At 40.6% G+C, this 13,252-nt stretch overlaps 2 protein-coding genes and 1 non-coding gene across 5 annotated transcripts; 1 reads left to right on the forward strand and 2 right to left on the reverse strand.

Annotated features, from left to right (window-relative positions):
- Positions 1 to 2,043: 2,043 nt before the first annotated feature.
- Positions 2,044 to 3,635, forward strand: LOC108101724 (60S ribosomal protein L5). Its single transcript, XM_017206176.2, is given in 6 exon segments — positions 2,044 to 2,124; positions 2,184 to 2,216; positions 2,397 to 2,660; positions 2,723 to 2,887; positions 2,889 to 3,161; positions 3,371 to 3,635. Coding segments are annotated over 5 exon segments (897 nt in total). The 5' UTR covers positions 2,044 to 2,124; positions 2,184 to 2,213; the 3' UTR covers positions 3,563 to 3,635.
- Positions 3,636 to 5,259: 1,624 nt separating this feature from the next.
- LOC108101725 (deoxynucleotidyltransferase terminal-interacting protein 2) lies at positions 5,260 to 6,686 on the reverse strand. 3 transcript variants are annotated; one of them, XM_043208734.1, is made up of 3 exons: positions 6,433 to 6,549; positions 6,154 to 6,377; positions 5,260 to 5,693 (listed from the first exon to the last, which is right to left on the reverse strand). In XM_043208734.1, exons 2-3 carry the CDS (start codon positions 6,244 to 6,246, stop codon positions 5,325 to 5,327), a joined length of 462 nt encoding a protein of 153 aa, XP_043064669.1. In that variant the 5' UTR covers positions 6,247 to 6,377; positions 6,433 to 6,549; the 3' UTR covers positions 5,260 to 5,324. The 3 variants fall into 3 exon arrangements, with proteins under 3 accessions (XP_043064669.1, XP_043064668.1, XP_017061666.1); XM_043208733.1 differs by lacking the exon at positions 6,154 to 6,377 and having other exon boundaries at positions 6,433 to 6,686; XM_017206177.2 differs by having other exon boundaries at positions 6,154 to 6,684.
- LOC122320595 lies at positions 5,758 to 6,068 on the reverse strand. The gene has a single exon (XR_006245715.1). It is a non-coding gene; the product is annotated as a small nucleolar RNA U85 (small nucleolar RNA).
- Positions 6,687 to 13,252: the final 6,566 nt, after the last annotated feature.

The following is a 13,252-nucleotide window of genomic DNA, read 5'->3' on the forward strand; positions in this document are numbered from 1 at the left end:
CCATACAATTTTTTTTTTAATTGCATGGAAATACTGCAATCGCACAAAAATACCGAAATACAAAAATAAAGAAAAAGCTTCTTCTGTAAAATTTGATTTTTCTACATACGATACATTCGCGGAAATGCGTCGATATGTTAATTGAAGTTAAAAAAAATAAAAGTAAAAAAAAATTTATATAAAAAAAAAATTTTTTTAAATAAAAAAAAAATAAAAGAAAATTAAAAAAAAATTTTTTAACTTAAAAAATTCTATGATTTTTCTCTGATCAGTGAAAAAAAAACCGACTGAAGACATCTATTTTAGTTTAGAAGTTATTAATTAAATGCCGCTAGCGAGACCAAATCGCCCACTGTGCGCTCGTCCTTTTATAGCGTATGATTAAAAAAAATGAATTGTGCAGTTATGTCAGCTAGCAAATGGAAGGCGTAAATTTTGAAAATAATCGTATGTTGAGCAAGGCACGCAATATAGAAGCTAGGGGAGAGTGGGGATAGGTGAACCACTTTTTTTGTTGAACATTATTATGTTTGAACAATTTGACGTTGGGGTCTGCTGTTTATAGGAATCTAAAAGAGCATTCATTCCTTTGCATTTAAAGTATTTTGTGAAAATAATATGTCACGTTTTTTGAACTTTATGAGCATTTTAAATTTTTGTCTCCCCCACAAACATAGTTGAACCACCTTTCAGGCTAATGGAATATTTTGAAAAGCGTGAGATATACGTGAAAATAACATAATTTGCGTCTATTTAAGCTAACAAAAAATTTTCTAGAGTTCAATGCCACAGGCGGAGCACAATAAATTTTTCCCAAGAAAACGTCAGGTCGCAAATAGCTGCGAAAGGCGCACAAAAACTTTGATTAGTGATAGAAATGACAGCAATTGTTTGACGCGATCACGCGTACGTGTGATGTTAAGATACCGACTGGATAAACAACACATATGAAGATGGTGCACAAAATCCTGATAGAAGGTGAAATATTACTAGTGGTTCATCTATCCCCATGGTTCACCTATCCCCACTCTCCCCTATCTTTTTTTTAGGCATGCTACAATGAAATCATTAACGAAAATAGGGATTAATGATATATGTTTATCACTAGTGAACTTTCACTTTGCTCACCATACACGTATAATCTGGAATCCCAATCCGCGTACTAGTTGTAACTTGGAAATTTCCATAAGACATGAGTAAAAAATGTGTATATATTTAAGGGCGTATAAATAAGTAGAACATTAAAAATACAAAACATATAAAACTAAAATTATGCTAGTATTGTAGAACTTCAAATTGAAGTAATCATCAATAGTTTATATTGATTCCTGACTGCATCGAAATTTTTTATGAGAAAAAATTATGGGTTTTTTTTGCTGGAATACCTGTTTAAGTACTTTTCATTTGCATTTGAATTTCATCCAGTGTAGGCGACTTTCTCAAAAACGAAAGATCATTTTTAAATGATTTTTTTTTTTAATTTTACTTAATCAACACCACATAACCTCATTGGCCATTAAAAAGTTGTCTCACCGCCAAAAATTTTTCGAAGAATTTTTTTTGATATGCCCTTGACAATACATGCTTTGAGCTGGAAATTATACCTCTTACGTGCGGAGCCGTTTGTTTATATGAATTCTTACAATACTTGCTGACCTCGAATATGTAAAATTTCTAATTCATTCAAAAAATTCACTCATTTTTTGTAACCCACCCTACGCTTTACGTTGTTTGATTACCAAGCTAAATCGCGGGATAGTAATGCAGACCACGTGTTTCTTTTCCATCATTCCCCAATCGCCATAAGTGCTCGACGCCTCTTTGACCTTGGCGGTCACTTCTCGTCAGCTACTAACGAAAAATAATTTGAATTGACTGAAAAAATTATGTTACCAGAAAACTTAATTCAGCTGGATGTTGTTTTAGTTATAGATAATATTTATATAAGAGTGCGCCAGTCATACATATCTTATGACTGGCTAACTACCATTATTTGCACCGTTTCAATTTAGACGCTAATTATTTATTTTTAATATTTTTACGTACATCGTCTTTTGTGGTATAATTTGGGATGTAAGAGAAGGCCACACTGTTTCGTTCTTTTCGCTAGCAATTTCCGGCGAGGTACGAGTGAAAAAATTGTGGTCCTGGTTATATATATTATTTAATTTTTCATTTTCCAGCGGTGATACAAGTTTTCATCGAGCATTAAAATGGTGGGTCCCTTAAACTAACGGAGCAGTTTTATATTTTTAAAAAGTAGTAAATATTTGATTAACGGCACCCCACGTGCACATACGCACAATTCATTTGGTTGTTGGTAAAGCTGCCCTCAACATCTTATTTCATTTATAAAAATCAAAACAATAAACTTGCTGTGTGCGTGGCTTTTGCAGGGTTTCGTTAAGGTAGTCAAGAACAAGCAGTACTTCAAGAGGTACCAAGTCAAGTTCCGCAGGCGTCGCGAGGGCAAGACTGATTATTACGCCAGGAAGCGCCTAACCTTTCAGGACAAGAACAAGTACAATACTCCGAAGTACCGTTTGATTGTACGTCTCTCCAACAAGGACATCACCGTGCAGATTGCTTACGCTCGCATCGAAGGTGATCGCGTTGTCTGCGCGGCTTATTCACATGAGCTGCCCAAGTACGGGATTAAGGTGAGTTGGAGGTCTGATGTTAACTTGTCTAAAAGAACCGTAAACAAAAATTTTAATGTTAGGTCGGATTAACCAACTATGCGGCAGCATATTGCACCGGCCTGCTGGTCGCCCGTCGCGTGCTCAACAAGTTGGGCCTAGACTCGCTTTACGCAGGATGCACAGATGTTACTGGCGAGGAGTTCAACGTTGAGCCCGTGGACGACGGACCGGGTGCTTTCCGGTGCTTTTTTGGACGTTGGACTGGCACGCACAACAACCGGAGCTCGTGTTTTCGGTGCCATGAAGGGGGCTGTTGATGGTGGCTTAAACATTCCCCACTCGGTAAAGCGTTTTCCCGGCTACTCGGCGGAGACAAAGAGCTTCAATGCCGATGTGCATCGCGCGCATATCTTTGGTCAGCATGTCGCGGACTATATGCGCACTTTAGAAGAGGAAGATGAGGAAAGCTTTAAGCGCCAATTCAGCCGTTACATCAAGTTGGGCATACGTGCTGATGATGTAAGTACAACCCAATTTCTGGACGTCCGTTTTAAGAATTACTGCTGCGTTTTGCATATGACAACGCTGTCGGTGCCAAAAGTGGACTACATAAAATCAGTAACCTGTGTTCGAAGTACGGTCGCACAATAGATCGTACTTCCTGTTATGGTTGCACATCCCATCATATTTCTTATTAGTAAAATTCTAAGTAATGACTTCTGTTGCAGCTTGAGGATATCTACAAAAAAGCCCACCAAGCAATTCGTAACGACCCCACCCACAAGGTCACCGCTAAGAAATCTGGCGTTACGAAGAAGAGGTGGAACGCTAAGAAACTCACAATTGAGCAGCGCAAGACTAAAATTGCAGCTCACAAGGCAGCATATGTGGCCAAGCTCCAGTCTGAGACTGAGGCCTAAAAGCTATGGTCATTTATGGCAGCCTAATATGGTGTGAAAATAAAAAGTTGTAATGACATAATCGCCAAAATAATGCATTTGATTTAATTTTTATTGAAGAACCTTTGTGTAATATAAATTTGTCATCTTTGAGTTGACAAATTATCCGACTCTGTAGAATATTCCACATTAAATTTTTTTTATTTATTTTTTAACGAATATATTCAACGGTTCCGGAATTATTGGTTGATAAAATTTACAATCTTAAAATAGAAAAAATATGATAAACAAGAAAGAAACCCAACTTCGGCGGGCCGAAGCTTATATAAATAAATAAATCGACACCCCTAAAGTGATTGCCCAAATAAGATTGGGCGTAAGAACTGTTTTTTTAGTTTTCATTTTAAAATTTTTTTCGTTTTAATTTTTTGATTTCTTTGCTGGTATAGCGATGTCGTGTAAAACTTTATTTTATACCTATCCATCAAATAAGTCGAACAAAATACGTTAAGGCTAACAACATCGAAGCTTTGGCGATTTTTCCTCCTTCATTGCGTTGGAAACTTCTGACTGAAATTTTAATACCCTCTGTAAGGGTATAACAACATGTGAAAGAAATAAAGTCGATATTATCAAAAACAACGGCGTAATAATTTTTTTCCCATTCATTTTTTCGGGGAGATTTTAGTTTCCGGGGCGCCAAGATTTGAGGACATATTTTGGGTAATTGGCCCAAAGTAAAAACTTTTTAATAATTTTCGATATCTCGCACCGTTAACGAGATATCGAGTCTTAAAAAAATTGGCGGAAATTACTAAGCTAAAAACTGAAAATTGGCGGAAATTTTTTTTTTATAAAAATTACCTCAAAAAAATAATATAGCATATTTAGCAATGCATAAGTGCGCGCGAGTTACCGCTGATGTCTTGCAGATGGTATCACCTCCACCCAAGCCCCCTCGGGCAATGTCCCACTAACAGGCGATGCCGTTCAACCCGGACATCGAACCGCAGACAGCGGACTCCCGATGCCGAATCATATAAACAACTGGGCCACAACTGACCTAGGCTATTTCGCAAACACAGCATATGTACCCCACTCTAAAGCTAGCTTTCATATGTACTCAGAACTTAAATAAAAATCAGTCTTAGAACGACAAAGGAAGAAGAAGGTTGAATTTATTATTGAATCCATCAAAACGACTTAAAACCAGCCACCTCCGGACCATTGAACCAACGATTTACCAGGATCATCACGAAGTACCTATATTTATTGTGACCATCAATTGCTGATCGGCACAAAATGCATCGCGCATTATTGTGGGTATACAAAAATTAAAATGTTTAATCAAAATTACACACTGAAAACTTTTACAAAGTAACTATATTAACTGTGACCATCAATCGCTGATCGGCACAAAATGCATCGCACATTTTTATTGATTTTGAAAATTAAAATTCGCAACATACACAAATACCTTTCAAAAATATGTTTTTATTATATCCATGGCTCTCCATGAAAGGGAAAGGGAGTAGGGGTACCACTCGCGTCGGTTTTGTACCCATTTCGACAATAGATATTTAAAATCATATGGTCAGAAAATATTGCTGACGTTGTAAGGACTAAACTAGCAATTGAAAAATACTACAATTGTGCTGACAACTGCAAGGAAGCTCACAGAAGCTGACTTCTTCTGGTTTTTATAAAAACACTTATTATTTTGTTGAAAAGGGACGTGATGACAGCTAAGAAATAATCAAGCTCAACCACATACATATTTTATTTATTTGTTTTTCTTAAGTTTTTTCATTTTTTTAATGATTTTTCTTTGGGCATATTTGTCGGTGCGCTGAATCACTTCATTATATTTTCTTTTGTTGAACATTTGAAAGTTTTGATCTTCTAGCAGATCATTAACAAGAGCCTTGCTCGTTCTTGCTTTCTTTTCGTTGTAGTGGTCTATAGCCAAGTTTTGAACAGTTCCAATATGAAAATATTTTGGTAAACTTTTTGAGTCGCTTTTTTTGTAAAAGTGTTTGGGGTTTAACACTGATCGCATTTGTATGATTTTAAGTTCGTTTCGCATTTCCTCGGTAATGTCGGTTGCGGACAAATCAAACCAGCCAGATCCCGCGGTTTTGGCGCGTTCAGTCTGAAAAAAATAAGAAATGTATTGTTAAAAATTACAAAGAATGTAATTAAAAAAATGTCTGAAATTCTTTCAGATTACTAAAGAAGTCGTCAATGTGGCACCTGATTCAGAAGTAAATATACACATAGCTCTGGGGTAAGTGGACGGATAACAGTCGCTGTTTCATTTTGTTGTTGGTCTGTAAGCCATGGCCTTAATTATCTTTCTTGATATTTACGACAAACAAATTCTTGCCGAGGCTTTTTCTGTTCCGCTGAGTTTACGGCCTCTGCAATGTTTTCAATGCAGCAACCAAGATTAAAGCGGAAGAAACAGGATCAGTTATTGCCTTGCCACAGAAACCACTAGAAGTGGCCTGAGTTTTGCATCTGCAGTCGTGCGCAACTTCCGATGTCGAATTTTTCATCATAAGCATATTTGAGCTATCTACAATAATCCTTTTTTTCTGTCTAATACTCACTCTGTTGATTATGGACTGCCGCCTCTTTCCCAGATTAGGAAGCGAACATCGCTGATCAAGACCTGGATCCAACGCCCGCTTCGACCTTCGCATGTCCACTTCTGCAGTTTGTCGCCAATTGAACAAATCTTGGTTACCATTGTTAACCGGCAATGTGAGATTTCCAATCAAACTTTTCTGTTCATTGGAGTTTTTCACATTTTCCACATGTTCAACTACTACATCTGAATGCTTGTCAGTTTTTGATGTGGACTTTCTATTGTCAAACAAAGAACTTACAACATTGAGAACATTTGAACAATCAAGATCGAGGCCAAAAAGTTTCACTTCTTCCACTTCGACGTTTCTTTCGTTCTTTTTTGACAAAAGCCAATTTCCCTCGTAAACAATATTGGGTTCCTTTTCACCTTTACATTTCTGATAGCCTTTTGGATCCAGTTTAAAAATTGAATCCATTTTTATTTTGTTTGTTGATTAACAGCAAACACGTGTGAATAAGTTTCAGAGACATCGATTGGCGTCGATTGACAGCGGATTACGATCTTTTGCCTCATTACAAATTAGGGAAAATTTTGAAAGTATGCAGTTCGTTTAAACGGAATTGATGCAATTTTATAAAGATGTAAAACTCCAAAAAATGTTTGTTTTTTTTTAAATTACTGTACATTATTTTTTTTTTTTTAGAAAAATTACTTTTTTTTTGTAAAGTAAAATTATGTTGTATCTGCATATTTGGTTTCAAACAATGCTCTTATGTATTTGGAATGTTAAGTGTGTATATTGTATTTTGAATATAAAGACTACTGGGGGTACCCGATATGTGAGCATACTACATCTCCCTCCTTTTGGAAAAAAAAACTAATATAATTTTTTTTACATTTTTGTAGTAAGAGTAACGAAAATTAAATTTAAAAAAAAATGCGATTATTCAATATTTAAGAATATATTTTTGTCTGAATATTTGAAATCTAACATCTTGGCTTCTTATGAAACTTCGCAGCGCAGCGGCTGTTTTGGGTCCGTCTATGGTACAAAAAATATTTTTATTATTACAATTATATATTAATTTTTTTAATTAAAAGCAAACTTACCTTTCAAACGAATTTATCGGACATATGGCTGAATCCTAAGAAGATTTAAATAAGTTTGTAGTTAAAAACATAATATTTTTATAATCTTAACGACACTTACATGATTTTTAAACATTTCCCGCTGCCCGTTGCACAAATGAAGTAATTTCGCAACCAATCGTCAACGCACTACGCAACATAATGACGCAGGTCAATTTCATTTTTCACCCTTTGCTCCGTGAAAAACAATATGATTTTATATTGCCGAATAATACGCGATACTTGTGATGCAGTGTGTTGAGCTAATAAGCTTTTTTATTAGCTGTTGAAGTAATTATGCACGAAGAACATTTTGTTTTCGAATTCTGTAGCAGCGATTTTATTTTCGACGAAAAGAGTTACAAATGGTCCGCGGGATCGAAAAGAAGTAATACAATTCAAATTGAGACGCGGATCAGCCGATTGCTGACCCAAAGTAGAAGCCGACAAGCAACGAGAGAGAGCAAATAGAAAGATAAAGAGAGAGAGAGAGAGCGATGGTAATTATGCAGATAAGCTAAGAGCTAGCATTAAGAGATCCTAAATATCTGCTGCGGCTGGATGACCCGACATACTCCCCCCGTTGGAAGCCTGGCTTTCAACAGCATCCTTAAGGGGCAGCAGACACAGCTTATTAACTGATCGTTTTGTCACTCCTGATGTTGTCTTGAGGACTGCAACACGAGCAACTCCATCTGCACCACACAGAAACTCAAGGACTCTCGCTAGGGGCCACTTCTTCGGAGGCAAGTTCTCGTCCTTGACCAGCACCACGTCACCGACAACAAGGCCAGGCTTCGGGGTACGCCATTTAGAGCGCTGCTGCAGTAGCGTCAGATATTCTTCTTTCCATCGGGTCCAGCGGACTTGCTGCAAATAGGCCACACGTTGCCATCCATCCAATCGTCCCGTCTTCCTCCCCCCAATAGGACAATGCTGGGATCGAACTATGCAGAATAGGGCGCGAGGTCCAGTGTACAGATTACGCTCATGAAAGTGAGTAATGATGGAGGCAGTGACAGGATGGCTTCGTGACAATATGATTGGATGACTACCATTGAAGTCCAGCGACGAGTTTTTTAGTCGGCCATCCACTCTAAGAAGTCCAAACTGGTCCATAAAGGGAAATGGAGATCCGAACGAACTAGATGGGGCTACTACTCCTTTAGACTGCAAGGATTTTATGTCGCTTTTGATATCCGACGCATTAAGATCCGGCTGACGAATGCGATTGATAAACTTGTAGACGTATCCGAAAATCCTTTGAAGCGCAGCGAAGGAATTTGCAAATTTGGAACAGGCTACGATGTCTGCGTATGGTGATTTTATTAGCAGAACCTTTCGACGATCATCAAGGCGATCCAAGCTATTCTCCTTACTAACAAGAGGTACAGCAAGGGGCGAGATAAATGCAGTTCCATTGGAGACGCCATATCCTCCGGAAACAACCCATCCCAGTCGAGTCTTTTGAATGAGCGGTAATCCAGGTGCGAGCTTAATTTGTCCAACGCACAACAGCTCGTAAAACAAACTGGCTCCAATCAAAAGATCCACACGCTGAGGGATATAAAATGTAGGGTCAGCTAATTTAATGTTTTGCGGTATTTTCCAGATGCCGACGTCCACATTGAAACTAGGCTGTAGCTCAGTTATGTTGGGGGCAATAACTGCGGTTAGGTTCACCGTGTAATCAGACGTTCGGGACTGCATCGTAATATTAACTGAGTGACCATTTGTAACAAAGCTCGAATCACCGATTCCAGTAACAGATGTCGAGGACTTCATCTTCTTTGTTTGAAGCTGATCTGCAAAGCGGGATGTTATTAGATGCAGTTGAGAGCCCGAATCAAGAAGGACTCGACATGGAACGAAAACTCCAGACCGATTTTTTACGAGAACGGTGGCAGTGGCTAGGAGCACAATGTCAGTACTGAAATCCTGAGCAATAAGAGCAGTGGATGTGGAAGGCACGGCAGTTGGTTCTACGACAGCATTAAGTGAGACAGCGGCAAGGGCTTCTGGAAGCTGTGATCCTGCCTGTGAAGAAGCGGAGGCTAAATTTCCCAAGTGAAGGAGGGTGTGGTGTTTAGCTCCGCATGCACGACAATTGCTGGAATTGCACTGCCTCAATTGATGCCCTATCTTAAGGCAGTTTATGACAAGAGAGAGAGCCAGTAATGAATGGAGTGACCAGAAGCATTACAGTATGAACAAATCCATGGGTTGATATTTGTGGCAACAAAAGCGGATCTACGGGAATTAGACGTTCTATTATTTCCCACCTGATTGCCAGACGCATAGCTTGCCATAGCGAAATCTATAGTCTCCAATATCTTGCATCGCTGCTCCAAAAACGATGCCATGGATTCCCACGTCGGAATTACATTGACGAATGCTGGATCCTCTAACCGCTCTTCCCATTTGGCCTGGCTCGCAGAATCTAGCTTTTGCAGCAGTACTTGGACGATGATGCATCCTGCGATTTGTTCAGTCGTGCCCAATCCCTTTAGAGCACGAATGTGAGCGTTGAATTTATCTGACAAATCACGAAGCATCGAGACGGACCCACTCTGCACTGCCTTAAGCCCCAGGATCTCAGTAATGTGTGCCTGAAAAACTAAACGACGATTATCAAATCTTTTTTGCAATAAGTCCAATGCCACAGAATAATTGTCATCCGAAATTTCCAGAGAGCGGATGGTTTCCAACGCAGAATCCCTCAGGCATGAACGTAGATGCTGCAGCTTTTCTATGTTAGTCAGGTCAGGATGACTATCTATGATGGTTGTAAACATAGAATAGAAATCTGACCAATTCGCATAACCTCCAGCGAATTTCGGAAGCTCAAGAGCGGGAAGTGGAATAGCTCGGCGCAGAGCTTGTCGCTGTTGATGGCCGAAATAACCGGACGTATTACCATCAGCAGAGGTTGACTGCTGAAGCAATGGCGAGGAGCGCTTTGTGATCTCCGATCGAACCGTCGACTTAAGAATTACGACGATGTCATCAAATTTCTCGTCCAAGTCGTTTTCAATTTCGCCGAAATCCAATTGCTCAAGCTCGCTGAGAACCTTTTTAAATGCTCCTTGAAGCTCCTCGATAAGCTCCAACCTCACATGAAGGCTAGAATCGTCAAACGAATTCAACGCCGAACTTCACAGAGATTCTATTAAACGCTCCACTCTATTAAATAGTGAATTTGCCTTGCGTTTCAGAAATGTCACCTTGTTTGAGCTGATATTGCCGGTGAAAAGAGTTACAAATGGTCCGCGGGATCGAAAAGAAGTAATACAATTCAAATTGAGACGCGGATCAGCCGATTGCTGACCCAAAGTAGAAGCCGACAAGCAACGAGAGAGAGCAAATAGAAAGATAAAGAGAGAGAGAGAGAGCGATGGTAATTATGCTAGCTTATCTGCATAATTACCATCGCTAGCATTAAGAGATCCTAAATATCTGCTGCGGCTGGATGACCCGACACAGTGGTTTATTCTTTTGCGAGGGTTTTATTAAAATCGAAAAAACGAAAACGAGAGCTACGGCGATGCGTACGAAAAGGAGTTCAATTTTCAACTAAACTTTAATTTCAACAAATTCTCTTAGATGCTAACCTACAAGTACTGAGCGGGAGAGCGGCGGCCGAATTCGCCTGAGCGAGAAAGCTTTCTTAAGCCCCGATCCCCGCATTACAATACAACAAAAGAGAAATCTCCAAACACCGCCCCCTCTGAAGGGACGACGTCCTTCAGGACAACGTCGGAAGTAGAGCCAGCCGATGGATGGCTCGCCTGAGCATTCCGTCTGCCGCCTTGACGTCCGCCACTCGGACCTTTCCATCAGCGCCGACGTGCACCTCCACTACGCGCCCGATCCTCCACTGCTGGGGCGGCAGATTGTCCTCGCCGACGACGACGAGCGCTCCCACGTCGAAGTTTTGGACCTCCTTGTTCCACTTTTGCCTCGTCTGCAGGCTGGAGACGTACTCCCGGGACCATCGCTGCCAAAACCTGTGCTCGAGCGACAAGACACTGCGCCATCTTCGCAAGCAGGTCGGGCTGATCAAATTCCGGGAGTGCCGACGGTGGTGGAGCTACCAGCGGGCCGCCGATCAGGAGATATTAAAATGGCGGAGAGCTCGGAGTCTGTCTGATAGCAAGTTCCCCATAATTTGCGTCAAGATTTGCGGCTTGCATCGAAAGCAGCGGTTGTACGAACGAACGGTTCGGCGACATACGTCTTGAGCATTGACCAACCATGCTTTCTCTCGCAGGAGACTCACAAGAGCTCGAGGACCAGCGTGACAATTTGTAACGTGCAGATACGACACGTAAGTTTTAACGAACTGTGAGCTTTTTGTTAGCAACAACGGAAACTTGGCTTCGTACGGGATAGGAGCATTCAATAACCGACCACCAACTCGCAATAATGTCGAAGAGCACCCATCTAATTTATTTTCCTGCACAAAGGGATTTAGCTTTTGAATCTGCGTTGATACCGTCGTCACTGAATTCGTGAGACTGGATGACTTCTACAATCTTCTCGAACGCAAAATTCAATTCTCTTGGCGTAATGCTTTTTTTGAAAGGCTGTAAAACTTTCTTACACATCCGAATAAATCTTAAAACCCACACGAAAACTCTCAGCAGCTTCAGGTGCGACGAAAAGGACTCGACGACAACAAGAGTAAACGTCGACTTGCGTAACTCACTTGACACGACTTCTGAAGGGAGTTCGAAGTGTTGATTTACAGGCCAATTACTTTCTGTGTCGAGTAAAAATGACGGTCCTCGGACCAAATGGACGATAAAAGATCTTCATCGTCACATCCTCGAGACACTATATCCGCTGGGTTAACTTTCGTGGGAACGTATCGCCAAATTGCATTCTCCGACCAGGCTTGGATCTCAGCTACTCGGTTTGAGACGAAAACGGACTACGACGAAGGATGAGTTTTGATCCAATGCAGAGTGATCTCGGAGTCGGTCCATAGGACCCATTTTTTAATAGGGCAATTTAGTAATGGCCTTACACGATTAAGAAGATCTGCTAAGAGCTGAGCTGCACACAGCTCAAGGCGAGGCAAAGTTTTCGTCTTGAGGGGAACTACTTTGGATTTGGCCGTCAGTAATGACACTTTTAAACCTTTAGCAGTTTGAGTGCGAACGTAGATGCACGCTCCATATGCTCGCATGGAAGCGTCAGCGATACCTTGACTTTGGGCAGTTGCAGCAGAGTTGCTTTGAAGGCTTCCCACGACGTTTGTAGCTGCATCGGTAGCGACTCGTCTCAATCCCAGTGAATCGAAAAGTCTCGCAGTCACGAAGAGTATGTTTCGTTTTGTCGGACGAAGATCCTGGAAAGAGTCATCCAACCGAATTTGGAAATCTTTACCTCGTCTGAGTCAGCCAATAATGGCATGATAGCGCTGTCAGATGCGGAGATCTCTGGGCAGTTTGAAAACAACTTTGCCAATTCGAAACCTGCCTCTTGCAAAACCTGAGAAACTTCATCACGAAGGCTTTGCCGGTTCTCAACGCATCCGGCGCCTGTCAACAAATCGTCAACATAAAAATCATTCTGAATGACCTTTGCGGCATTTGGATACTTAGCTTGCGCCATCTCTCCAAGCCGCATTAATCACCGGATTGCCATGAAGGGTGCTGGCGATGTTCCGTATGTCACGGTATTTAACCTGAAGATCTTCAGAGACTCAGAAGGATCTCGTCTCCACACTATGAGCTGATAGTTTCGGTCAGCTTCGTCCACCATCACTTGGCGATACATCTTTTTAATGTCCGCTGCAAGGGCGAACCTGTGCATTTAATGGCCCATTGACGCATAGTCCTCCATGAAGTCCAGATACATTTTTTTTAATGAAGGATCTTTGGAAAATCTCCTTTCAAGCGACAAAAATCTACGTTTCGCAACTTCATATGTACGAAGAACCAAGAGAATTCTGGTCAGATTTGAACGGCAGACGAACCGAAAAT

Source organism: Drosophila ficusphila, unplaced genomic scaffold (assembly GCF_018152265.1).
Source record: "Drosophila ficusphila isolate 14025-0441.05 unplaced genomic scaffold, ASM1815226v1 contig_636, whole genome shotgun sequence".
NCBI lineage: Eukaryota > Metazoa > Arthropoda > Insecta > Diptera > Drosophilidae > Drosophila > Drosophila ficusphila.

Bases quoted from the DNA above. Each gene is read 5' to 3' on its own strand.
- LOC108101725 (XM_017206177.2), bottom strand. From the start codon at position 6,609: ATGGATTCAATTTTTAAACTGGATCCAAAAGGCTATCAGAAATGTAAA. The intron at 5,694-6,153 runs GTGAGTATTAGA...TATTTTTTTCAG, and splicing joins GGCAGTCCATAATCAACAGA to ACTGAACGCGCCAAAACCGC.